General features: G+C 43.3%; 1 protein-coding gene across 3 annotated transcripts in view; it reads right to left on the bottom strand.

Moving 5' to 3' along the window:
* ctnna2 (catenin (cadherin-associated protein), alpha 2) overlaps positions 1 to 13248 on the bottom strand; it is a 1078855-nt gene that overhangs the window by 201533 nt on the left and 864074 nt on the right. For all 3 annotated transcript variants that reach the window (XM_052033367.1, XM_052033351.1, XM_052033359.1), the window contains exon 14: positions 1969 to 2082. In XM_052033367.1, coding sequence (XP_051889327.1) covers positions 1969 to 2082 — 114 coding nt within the window. The remainder of the gene's footprint in view (positions 1 to 1968; positions 2083 to 13248) is intronic.

Below are 13248 nucleotides of genomic sequence, written 5' to 3' on the forward strand. Positions count from 1 at the left end.
CCTACCTTTGCCAATCCCTCTCCAGTCCAAGGAATGTGAACAGAGTGTAGTGCTGCCACGCTCTTCATCTGTGAGGCATTTTCTCTGACACGCTGCATTGTGGGGAGCCCCAGTAGCATGGCCAGCTCCTTAAAGTAATCCCTCGGCCTTTACTCCACTTCCATTAAGTCACTGCACTTTACCCTCCCTGAATTCCTTCTGCACCACCTTTATTCCATGAACCCTAATCACTGATTCCCATCCCTTTCCCTGATATCCCCACTTCCTAAACCCTTTCCTAATCCATGAAATTGGTGCATCAACAAAAATGCCTAGCAGGTCAAGAGCATGGAAGCACTGCACTCTAAGACGTCTGTTCACATGTCCTTGTACAAAAGGGTGTGTGGCAAAGGAGGGTGTCAGCTGTGACTGCCGGCCCAATCAATGCGGTGATGTCATATCCAAATATTATTGCCTCACAGTATTGAGTGACTGAAAACAAAAATTGACCAAAGTAAAACTCTGGTTCGGCCACATTCAGATTACTGCATACATTTCTGGTCACCTCACTATAGGAAGGATGTCAAGGCTTCAGAGAGGGTGCAGAGGAGGTTTACTATGATGCTGCCTGGATTAGAGGGCATGTACTATCAGGAGAGTCTGGACAAACTTGGGCTCTTTTATCTGGAGCAGCGGAGGCTGAGGGGTGATCTGTTGGAAGTGTATAAAATTATGAGGAGCATAGACAGGGTGGACAAGCGATATCTTCTTCCTATTATCAAGTGATCCAACACCAGAGGGCATACATTTAAGGTGAGAGGGGGTAGGTTCAGAACAGATGTGAGGGGTACGATTTTTACTCAGAGAGTGGTGGATGCCTGTAATGTGTCGCCTGATAGGGTGGTGGAGGCAAATTCATTGTGGGCTTTTAAGAGGGGGATGGGCACATGAATGAGAAGAAAATGGAGAGATATGGGCATTCTATAGGCAGAAGGGATTAGCTATGTCGGCACAACATTGTGGGCCAAAGGGCCTGTTCTGTGCTGTACTGTTCTATGTTCTAAGTTATTTCTTTCCCATGAGCCTTGTCCATCCCCAAAGTCTAATGTTGACCTCAGCTGTTAAATAATTCCTGTGGATCAGTTTGCCATCACCAATAAAATGGCTTAATATGAGAGAAAACATCCCGTAGAAACACATCTCTGCTCATAACATGGGATTCAAGGGGAAAAGGGGGTGCATGTCACAGAGAATTGCAATATGGACATTTTTCTAGGAAAGCAACCGCTCCATAACACAGGGGTCACGTGTAAGCACATTAATTTAATGGGATGGTTTCCCACAATTAAACTCCATATTAATTGGATATGCACAAGCAGATCTCCTTTATGTTACAGGGAAGCAGGCCACACAAGAACAAAAGTGCCTGCTTCTGCACAAATGGCCCATGAACATGCATGGATGAAAATGTCAGAAGTGACGTCCAGGTTTGTGTGGCACGTCACTGGAAAGCAGAGCCCATGACTTTGGGTTCCTCCATGCTAATCTGCCAAATGCTGGGAGGACCTGGAAGGAAAAATGCAGGCACTGTGCCTGAAAATTCATAACGTTTAATTTTTCATTGAAATTGAATCAAGAAGTGAGCAAAAGCATGACGACAAGATCCAAATCCTGGGTATGAGTAACATGCTGAAGTTACATTTGAACAGAACTTCATCCCTGTGTAAACAGGACCTCCTTACAGGTCTGTTTTGCCTGTCCCTAGAGTGACACGCAACCAGCAGTATTACTCCACACTTACTGCCTTGGGCTGATCTATAATACATATCAGTCTGCTGTATAACAAGGCAGTTAAAGACCTACATAATGGTAATTGACATCAATTTCTTCAAAGGTGGCCATATTCCTGACAAAGACATCTTTTTCAAATCTTCACTTATTCTGCTTGACAAGGACAAAATGAAAAGGCGAACAAGCTCTGACACTCACCCTTGCACTTTGCCCTGCAATAAGCTGGTCGTCCTCAGTCTGAACACTTGTCCGGCTGCGCACATCGTAGTCTTCTTGCTCAAAGTCCGAATCATCCTCCAGCTCTTCTGGAGTCTAAATAGGAACAAAAGGTAAAAAATTAATGGAGGTTACTCTCATCTTTGCACTGCCCCTCTCTTTGTTAAGTGCACAGGTGCCCTCAGATTGTACAACTCACAGTAAATCACTGAGCAGAGCTGCAGCTATAATATTGCAAAGGGTCGTCACTTTTCTTAAGTAGAATTGAGACCAGGGCTAATCCCGGTGTTGTTAGACAAGGTTTTGTACTGGAACATTTCTGAGTGAGCTCTAATTAATAACAAGTCCAATTTCAATAAAAATCCCATGTAGAATTGCACTGTAAATCCATCTGCTCCAGAGGCTATGAGTGCCTGACATGCTGCTTTCTAATTCTGCTTCATCTAATGAGTCTTCCTGCTGGAGGTCATTTAATTGCAGAATCAGGATGTCTCCAAGAAAAGTAGTCTCATTTATTTTAGTTGAATCTTTTTTTTTAAGGCAATTCTAACAGAACCATCAGAATAATATTGAACAAAGTCTGACGGCCAAACTTTTACTCATCTTGTCAGCTTTTTTGATAGCTGGTATATTATTTAACAGAGGGTACAGAGGTATATTGGTTACATTACTGTATGTGTTTGCGAGTCACAGTTCCCAGACATTGTTTTTACTGCAAATCCGATTCCAGATTTAACAGCTGCCTGCATTTTCTTATCAGCAGCTGTATTCTAGCCTGTTACCTGTCAATGATTTTTATTTTAGAAAAATCAAACCATTGGAGGAAGTCAGCGGGTAAGGCAGCATCTGTGGAGGCAGAAGGATGGTCACTGATGTTGACCATTCCTCTGCCTCCACAGATGCTGCCTGACCTGTTGAGTTTCTCCAGCTATTCGTTTTTTTGGTCGAGCTTCCAGCATCTGCAGTCTCTTGTGTCTCCATTTTTTTCCTTTTTAATTTGATATTATTAACTTATTCTTAAAAATTAACCAGATCTTTCTGCTTATCACCTCTGAGAAAGGGGTACTGTTTCAGTTTTGCAAGGGAACTTATCACAGACAAACCCAACTTATTGCCGCCCCTCCCCCATGTCTGCCTGTCATTCCTTCTGTTCATAATCAAACAATATTATTACTCTCTGAAAATAACAATGATCAGAGCAACTTAGTTTGAATTAGCATCATTAATAAGTGGATGTGTTGTTTTGAATTTTGTGATTGTAATTACACAAGAAGCTAACATGTTCCTTTTATTATAACTTCCATACTGATGGGAAGAGAGCCAGGAGAAGAATCTCAGCAGGGAGAGAGATGGATAGGAAAAGTTTAGAGGGATATGGGCCAGATGTAGCTAAATGCGACTAGCTCAGGTAGACACCTTGGTCGGCATGGATGAGTTAGGTGAAAGGCTTGTTTCCATGCTGTCTAGCTTTATGACTTTATGACTCTACCTCTGATATGGTTTCAGCTTCTTGTTATAGTTTGGAGTGCAGATATTCTAAGTCACATCACTGTACAGGAGTACAGTTATTCTAAGTTCTTATTCTCTGTTGTTAAAAACTTGATATGTATTTCTGCACAGACAACTAAAACATGTAAACCCATTATGCTTTTGCGACTCCAATGCCACACCAAAACTGTTAATACTGGTGAGTCTGTCATTGGCTGTAATGGTTTAGTAAGGAAGCTAACTATCACTTTCTGGGGATAAATAGGAATAGGCATGAAATGCAAGTTCAGCCATAAAGTTCACAGTCCAAGTGTTCATTAAATTGACAAAGCCACCCTTCTCTCTTTTGCCTGCCACTTTTCACCACTCACTGTCAACCCATCAGTGATGACGATGGATCACCCATTGTCCCTTGGTTAAATATTTGCCATGTTTACTTGAGGAATAGTGAATGAAGAAGGATAAACAAGTATATTAGAATAAAAAAAACCTGCCAAACCTTCAATAATCCAACACTCCCAGGGGAGCAACCTCACCTTGTACCTTATTTCTGCAGTGTTAAATTAATAAAATATTTTAGATTAAAAGCCTGATTGTGAGATTAAAATGATTTTGCCAAGAAACGTTTGTCACCAGCACTGATGACAAAATCTGAACACAGTCAAATGATCTCTGGTATTCTTCAGACCACACTGATCTTGTTTAACTTAATAGAGTTAAAGTCTCACTAATTAATGATCCCCAAGAATTGTGACAGGAAACTTCTAGGTTTTGTTATACAAAAGTACCATCCCATAATGAAAAATGCTGTTAGTTTTATACAAGTTTAATGACATTTATTTTTATTCATCATTGAGAAAAAGACTACTTTTCTGCTGTGCATCACCCAGTGTTATCTGACAGCACGAGATGCACTCAAAGTGAAGCAGCTTCTTTTGTTTTTACCACAGTTGCAGCCTTTAAATAGTAAGCACAATACAAAAAGATAAAATTTTGTCCATAAGGACTATTCATGATTTGTTCTATGGATTCGACCACATGTTATTTCCTGAAGGAAAGTTGTTCATGAATAATTCACAGATTCCCAGAGTTAACCAAAGGTAGTGCATAAGTATCCATCATCTTTCAAAGCCACCAACCAGTCCCTGAGTTTTTATTTCCACTTTACTTTCTCTTGTGTCTGCCAGGTCTTTAAGGAGAATTCTGTTCTAATACCTCACAATAATACTGTGCACAATTCGGTGAAGCATCTTCTACTACACAAGTGACAGAGCGGCATGGTAGCGTAGCAGTTAGTACGACGCTATTACAGTGCCAGCAATTGGGGTTCTCCTGCGTCTGCGTGGGTTTCCACCGGGTGCTCCGGTTTCCTCCCACATTCTAAAGACGTACGGGTAGGTTAATTTGGGGTTTAAAATGGGCGGGGCGGACTCGTTGGGCCGGAAGGGCCTGTTACCACGCTGTAAATACATTTAAATTTAAAAAATTAAAAAATTAAATTAAATTAAATAATCCTTTCCACATACCTGCTTTCCTGAAAAGGAATATCAATGCTAATGTTGCAAAGGTGTTGGCAGTTTTTGTGGACTGTGGAAGAAAAAAGGAAGAGCGAATGAATGAGTCAGGGAGTATGTAAAAGCAAAAAGGAAACAAGGTGAGAAGAAAGTGAGAAAAGGGATGGGAAACAGGAAAGGAAGGAAATTAGATGGCAGACTGATTGCTGGGAATGGAAATATGAGAAGTAATTCAGCATTGAAAACTGTTACAAACATACAAATGGCGGGTGCAATAGTTCAATCTAAAACCAGTGTTTTATGCCTAAACAAGGGAGACTACAACGGGATGAGGGAGGAGTTGCCAAGCGTAGACTGGAAACACAGGCTATATGGTGGGACAGTTGAGGAACAGTGGAAGACTTTCAAGGAGATTTTTCACAGTGCTCAACAGAAGTATATTCCAATTAAAAGCAAGGACAGTAAGGGTGGAGAGAGCCAGCCTTGGATAACTAAGGAAATAAAACAAAGCATCAAGCTAAAAGCTCATGTATACAAAGTCGCCAAGAGTCGTGGGAAACCAGAAGATTGGGAAAACTTTAAAAAACAACAAAGAACCACTAAGTAAGCAATAAGGAAAAGGAAGATAGATTGTGTAAGTAAACCAGCACAAAATACAAAAACAGATGATGAAAGTTTTTATAATTATATAAAGCAGAAAAGGGTGGCAAAAGTGAACGTAGGTCCCTTGGAAGATGAGAAGGGGGAATTAGCATTGGGTAATGTGGAAATGGCCGAGGCCTTGAACAACTATTTTGTGTCAGTCTTCATAGTGGAGGACACATCTAACATGCCAAAGAGAGATGCTATGGATGCAATAGGAAGTGAGGACCTCGATGCAATCACTGTCACTAAAGAGGTAGTGATGAGCAAACTAGTGGGCCTAAAGGTAGACTAGTCCCCTGGTCCTGATGGGATGCATCCCAGGGTACTGAAAGAAATGGCAGAAGTTTCATAGAGGTGTTTGTGATAATTTACCAAAATTCTCTGAACCCTAGGCAGGTCCCGGCAGATTGGAAGACAGCGAATGTCACGCCACTGTTTAAAAAAGGATGTAGGCAAAAGACAGGTAACTATATGCCAGTTAGCTTAATGTCTGTAGTCAGGAAAGTGCTTGAAGCTATCATTAAGGAAGAAATAGCAAGACATCTGGATAGAAGAGGTTCCATCAGGCAGACACAGCATGGATTCAGGAAGGGCAGGTCCTGTTTGACAAACTTACTGGAGTTCTTTGAGGATATAATGAGGCAGTGGATAGAGGATTCTTGGATTTCCAGAAGGCGTTCGATAACATACCGCATAAAAGACTTATCCATAAGATAAGGATGCACGGAGTTGGGGGTAATATATTAGCATGGATAGAGGATTGGTTACCAATAGAAGGCAGAGAGTTGGGATAAATGGGTGTTTCTCTGGTTGGCAATCAGTGGTGAGCGGGGTGCCATGGGGGTCGGTGCTGGGCCCGCAACTGTTCACGATATACATTAACGATTTAGAAGAGGGAACTGAGTGCAGCGTATCTAAGTTTGCTGATGACATGAAATTGAGTGGAAAAGCAAATCGTGTAGAGATGCAGAGACTCAGCAGAAAGGTATAGATAGGTTAAATGAGTGGGCAAGGGTCTGGCAGATGGAGTACAACGTTGGTAAATGCGAGATCATCCATTTTGGAAGGAAACGTAGAAGATCAGATTATTATTTAAATGGTGAAAGATTGCAGTATGCTTGTGCAGAGGGACTTGGGAGTGCTTGTGCATGAATCGCAAAAGGTTGGTTTGTAGGTGCAATGGGTTATCAAGAAGGCAAATGGAATGTTAGAACGTAGAACAAAGAACATAGAAATTGGTGGTGGATCTCAGCAGGTCAAGAAGCATCTGTGGAGGCAAAGTGATGGGCCATGTTTCAGGTCGAGACCCTGCATCAGGACTGAGAGTGCAGAGGGAAGGTAGCCAGTATATAAAAGTGAAAAGGAGGCTGAGAGGTGACAGGTAGAGCCAGGTGAGGGGGAGGAAGGTGGTGATGTGCAGATCACCACAAGATGTTATGAACAGAAGGGGATTGGAATGTCACCACCCTCCCTGACAGCCTCCAATGCACCTGAACCCATGGTCACCATTGCGGATGTAAGATCAGTTTTCAGGTGAGTGACACCTGCGGAAAGCATCTGGCCTGGATGGTGTCCCTGGCCGTGTCCTCAGATCCAGTGCAGATCAGCAAGCACGGTATTTGCAGACATTTTTAACTTCTCCCTGCTTCAATCTGTTCTCACCTACTTTAAGAAGGCCACTATCACCCAGTACCAAAGAAAAACAAGGTAAAGTGCCTTAATGACTATTGACCAGTGGCTCTGACATCCACCATCATGAAGGGCTTCGCATTAACTCTAGCCTCCCAGACAACCTCGACCCACTGCAATTCACCTACTGCCGAAACAGGTCTATGGCAGACACTATCTCCATGGCCCTTCGCTCATCCCTGCAGCATCTGGACAGAGAAGACACCTCCATTAGACTATTGTTTATTGACTACAGCCCACCTTCGATATTATAATTTCAAGCAAACTCATCTCCAAACTCTGAGACCTGGGACTCAACACCTCCCTCTGCAACTGGATCCTTGACTTCCTGACCAATAGACTACAGTCAGTAAGGATAGGCAGCAACACCTCCGGCACAATTATTCTCAACACTGGTGTCCCACAAGGCTGCATCCTCAGCCCTGTACTCTACTCCCTATGCACTCATGACTGTGTGGCCAGATTCTGCTCTAACTCCATCTCGAGGTTTGCAGATGATAACACCGTGGTGGGCGGATTCTCAAATAACGATGAGTTGAAGTACAGGAAGGAGATAGAGAGCCTAGTGACATGGTGTCATGACAACAACCTTTCTCTCAATGTCAGCAAAACAAAAGAGCTGGTCATTGACTTCAGGAAGGGGAGGTGGTACACATGCTCCTGTCTACATCAACGATGCTAAGATCAAGAGGGTTGAGAGTTTCAAGTTCCTCGGAGTGAACATAACCAATAGCCTGTCCTGGTCCAACCACGTGGATGCCACAACCCAGAAAGCTCACCAGCGCCTCTACTTGGTATTGGTATTAGTTTATTATTGTTACTTGTACCGAGGTACAGTGAAAAACTTGTCTTACAAACCGATCTTACAGGTCAATTCATTACACAGTGCAGTTCCATTAAGTTAGTACAGAGTGCATTGATGTAGTACAGGTAAAAAAAAAACAATAACCATACAGAGTAAAGTGTCACAGCTACAGAGAAAGTGCAGTGCAATAAGGTGCAAGGTCACAACAAGGTAGATCGTGAGGTCTTGAGGTCATAGGTCATAGTCCATCTCATTGTATAAGGGGACTGTTCAATAGTCTTATCACTGTGGGGTAGAAGCTGTCCTTAAGTCTGGTGGTACGTGCCCTCAGGCTCCTCTATCTTCTACCCGATGGAAGAGGAGAGAAGAGAGAATGGCCTGGGTGGGTGGGGTCTTTGATTATGCTGGCTGCTACACCAAGACAACGAGAGATAAAGACAAGAGTCCAAGGAGAGGAGACTGGTGTCCATAATGCGCTGGGCTGTGTCCACAACTCTCTGCAGCTTCTTGCGGTCTTGGGCAGAGCAGATGCCGTACCAAGCTGTGATACATCCTTATAGGATGCTTTTCTATGGTGCATCGATAAAAGTTGGCGAGAGTCAAAGGGGACAAACCAAATTTCTTTAGCTTCCTGAGGAAGTAGAGGCGTTGGTGAGCTTTTTTGGCCATGGTAGCCACATGATTTGTCCAGGACAGGTTGTTGGTGATGTTCACGCCCAGGAACTGTAAGCTGTCAACCCTCTCAACCTCAGCACCATTAACGTAGACAGGTGCATGTACACTGCCCCCTTTCCTGAAGTCAATGACCAGCTCTTTTGTTTTGTTGACATTGAGGGAAAGTTTGTTGTCATGACACCATTCCACTAAGCTCTCTATCTCCTTCCTGTACTTCCTTAGGGGGCTAAAGAAATTTGGCATGTGACCCCCATTTGACCCTCATCAATTTTTATCGATGCACCATAGGAAGCATCCTATCTGGATGCATCACGGCTTGGTAAGGCAACTGCTCTGCCCGTGACCGCAAGAAACCACAGAGAATTGTGGGCACAGGTCAGCACATCACAGAAACCAGCCTCCCCTCCATGGACTCTTGTCTATACCTCTCACTGCCTCAGTAAAGCAGCCAGCATAATCAAAGACCTAACCCACCCTGGACCTTCTCTCTTCTCCCCTCTCCCATCGGGCAGAAGATATAAAAGCCTGAAGGCATGTAACACCAGGCTGAAGGACAGCTTCTATCCCGCTATTATAAGACTATTAAACGGTTCCCTGGTACAATAAGATTGGAATTGGAATTGGTTTCTTATTGTCACTTATACCGAGGTACAGTGAAAAAATTGTCTTGCATAACATTCATGCAGATCAATTCATTGCACTGTCAACTTAGTACTGAATCTGGACACAGCAAAGTCATTCCTAGCCCAGTTGAACTTGCAAAGGCCTCCGCACAAACATTTGGGGACTGACATCGAAATTAGGAGATCTGCTCCACAGACTAGTCAAGCTACAGACTGATACACTCATCTCCACAGAATCATATCTCACAGACAATGTGTCAGACTCCTCCATCACAATCTCTTGGTACATTCCATCCCACTAGCTGGACTGATCAATCAGAGGAGATGACACAATGTTATTGTTGAGACTTGAGTAGCCCTGGGAACCCCCAGCACTGACATCATGAATCTTGTTCCAAGTGCCTCTTTTGCATCCATCCATATGGTCTCACCTGAAGATAATGAGTAAACCTACAAGTCTAATCTACTGCTATTTTCAAATTGAAATGGGTTTGGTTAAATTGGTGTTTCAGTCTGTGACACTGCAGATTTTTTTTTCAGAACCGCAGTAAAAATATTACTCGAGAATTTCTCCCATTTATCCAGAGACTTGGGAGAGGCTGAAGGCTTTGGAGAAAGTGCAGAAGTTGTTCACCAGGATCTTGCCTGGATTGGAGTGTATTAGCCATGAGGAGAGGTTGGACAAACTTGGGTTGTTTTCTGTGGAGTATTGGAGGCTGAGGGATGATTTGATAGCGGTGTATAAAATCATGAGGCACGGATAGTCCATGTCAACTGTGAATTCAACAATTTCAAATATATTGAATGTTATTTGAATATTGTCAAATATATTCAGAATCAGAATTATTAGCACTGACTTAAGTGACGTGAAATTTGCTGTTTTACGGCAGCAGTACAGTGCAAAAGCATAAAATTACTATAAATTACAAAAATAAATAGTGCAAAAAGGAGTAACAAGGTAGTGTCCCTGGGTTCATGGACTGTTCAGAAATCTAATGGCAAATGGGAAGAAACTATTTCTAAATTGTTGAATGTGGGTTTTTGGGCTCCTGTAACTCCTCCCCGAAGGTTGTAACAAGAGGACATGTCCAGGATGGTGAGGGTCCTTAGTGATGGATGCCACCTTCTTGAGGCACCACCTCTTAAAGATGTCCTCGATAGTGGGGAGGATTGTGTCCATGACGGAGCTGGCTAACTCTATAACTCTCAGCGGCCTCTTGCAATCCTGCGCATTGGAGCCCCCATACCAGGCTGTGATGCAACCAGTCAGAATGCTCTCCACCATACATCTATAGGAATTGGTAAGAGTCTTTGGTGCCATACAAACTCAAACTCCTAACAAAGTAAAGCTGCTGGCATGTCTTCTTAGTGATTGCATCAATGTATTGGGCCCAAGATAGTTGTTGACACCCAGGAACTTGAAGCTGCTCACCCTTTCCACAGCCGACCCCCCAATGAGGACTGATGTGTGTTCTCCAGACTTCCTTGATCTTGCTGACGTTGAGTGTAAGGTTCTTGTTGCGACGCCACTCAACCAGCCGATCTATCTCACTCCTATGTGCCTCCTCGTCGCCATCTGAGATTCTATGGACAACAGTGGTGTCATCGGCACATTTATAGACGGTGTTTAAGCTGTGCTTCGCCACACAGTCGTGAGTGTAGAGAGAGTAGATCAGTGGGCTAAGCACACATCCTTGAGGTGCGTCTGTGTTGGTTGTCAGTGAGGAGGAGATGTTATTACCGATCCGCACTGACTGTGGTCTTCCAATAAGGATTCAGTTGCAGAGGAAGGTACAGGGGCCCGGGTTTTGAAGTTTCATGATGAGTACCTAGGGGATAATGGTGTTGAATGCTGAATTGTAATCAATAAATGGCAGTCTGACGTATGTTTTTCAGTTGTCTAGGTCCTCCAAACCAGAGTGGAGAGCCAGTGAGATTGCATCCACTGTAGTCCTGTTGTGGCGGTAGGCGAATTATAGTGGATCCACGTCCTTGCTCAGACAAGAGTTAATTCTAGCCATAACTCACCTCTCGAAGCACTTCTTCTTCACAGTAGATGTGAGTGCTACTGGGCAATAATCATTGAGGCAGCTCACCCTGCTCTTCTTGGGCACTGCTATGACTGTGTTCTTTTGAAGCAGGTGGGAACCTCAGACCACAGCAGTGAGAGGTTGAAGATGTCCTTCAACACTCCAGCCAGTTGGTTGGCACAGGTTTTCAGTACCCAGCCAGGTACACCATTGGGGCCTGACGCTTTGTGAGAATTCACCCTTTTATAGGATGTTCTGACATCAGCCTCCGAGACAGAGATCACAGGGTCACTGGATGCTGTAGGGATTCACCCAGGTGTAGTGTTATTCTCCCTTTCAAAATATACATCAAAGGCATTGAGCTTGAGTTTCAACTGTAATTCAAGTTTGAAATGTAATTCAAGTTACATTTCTTGTTTGTGGCCATTTAGTCTTTTGAGTTCATACTGATTCCATGTGAGGGCAATCCAGCTAATTCCGCTCCTCTAACCTCTTTGCACAGTCCTGAAAATCATATACTTTCAATTATTTATCCAGCTCCCAACTGAATGCTACAATTGAATCTGGCTCCAACACTACCCGTGGCAAAGCATTCCAGATCTCTACCATTCTCTGTGCAAAAATGATTTTGGTCATTTCACTTTTAATACTTTTGTTAATAACCTTCAGTCTATGACCCCTTGGTCCTTGACCCTTCCAACAATGGGTGACATGGTGGCACAGAGTGTTGAGCTGCTGCATCATAGATCCAGTGATCCAGGTTTAGTCCTGACCTCTGGTGCTGTCAGTGTGGAGTTCACACATTCTCCCTGTGAGACATTTGTGTTTCCGCTGGGCACTTTGGTTTTCTCTCACATCCCATAGAAATGAGGGTTGGTCAGTTAAGAAGCCACTGCAAATTTCCCCCAGTGTGAAATCTGGGGCAGTTGATGTGAATGTGGGAAAATAAAAATGGGATTAATATAGTATTTGTGTAAATGAGTACTTGATCGTTGGTGTCGACTCAATGGACTAAAAGGGCTGTTTTTGTGGTGTATGACTCTATAACTCCATATAGAACACATAGAATACCGTCTACTTGCCTCAACAATTTCAGCTCCAACAACACTCAAGAAGCTCCTTATCATTCAGACCAAAGCAGATTCCCTGATTGACATCCCATTTTCCATCCTAAACATTTATTCAACCATTCCTGCTTCAACGCTGCAGTGTGTACCATCTACAAGAAGAGCGACACGTCATTCCAATATCGCCTTATCGCCCCGAGAAGAACAAGGGCAGTTAGCATATGGAACACCACAATCTGCAATCTCACACCATCTTGACGGGAATATATTGCCATTCCTTCATTATTGTTATGTATTCCCTATCCAACAGAATCAGAATCAGGCTTAATATCAGTGGCATATGCTGTGAAATTTGTTGTTTTGCAGCAGCAGTACAGTGCAAGACATAAAAATTATTATAACTTACCAAAAAATAAATTAAAAATTAGTGCAAAAGAGGAATAATGAGGTAGAGTTCATGGATTCATGGACCACACAGAAATCTGATGGTGGAGGGGAAGAAGATGTTTCTGAAACATTGAGTGTGGGTCTTCAGGCTCCTGTTCCTCCTCCCTGATGGTAGTAATGACAAGAGAGCATGGCCTGGATGGTGAGGGTCCTTAATGATGTATGCTGCCTTCTTGAGGCACTGCCTCTTGAAGATGTCCTCGATGGTGGGGAGGGTTGTGCCCGTGATGGAGCTGGCAGAGTCTACAACCTTCTGCAGCCTCTCCTGCACATTGGAGC

The sequence above is a fragment of the Pristis pectinata genome, chromosome 2 (genome assembly GCF_009764475.1).
Source record: "Pristis pectinata isolate sPriPec2 chromosome 2, sPriPec2.1.pri, whole genome shotgun sequence".
NCBI lineage: Eukaryota > Metazoa > Chordata > Chondrichthyes > Rhinopristiformes > Pristidae > Pristis > Pristis pectinata.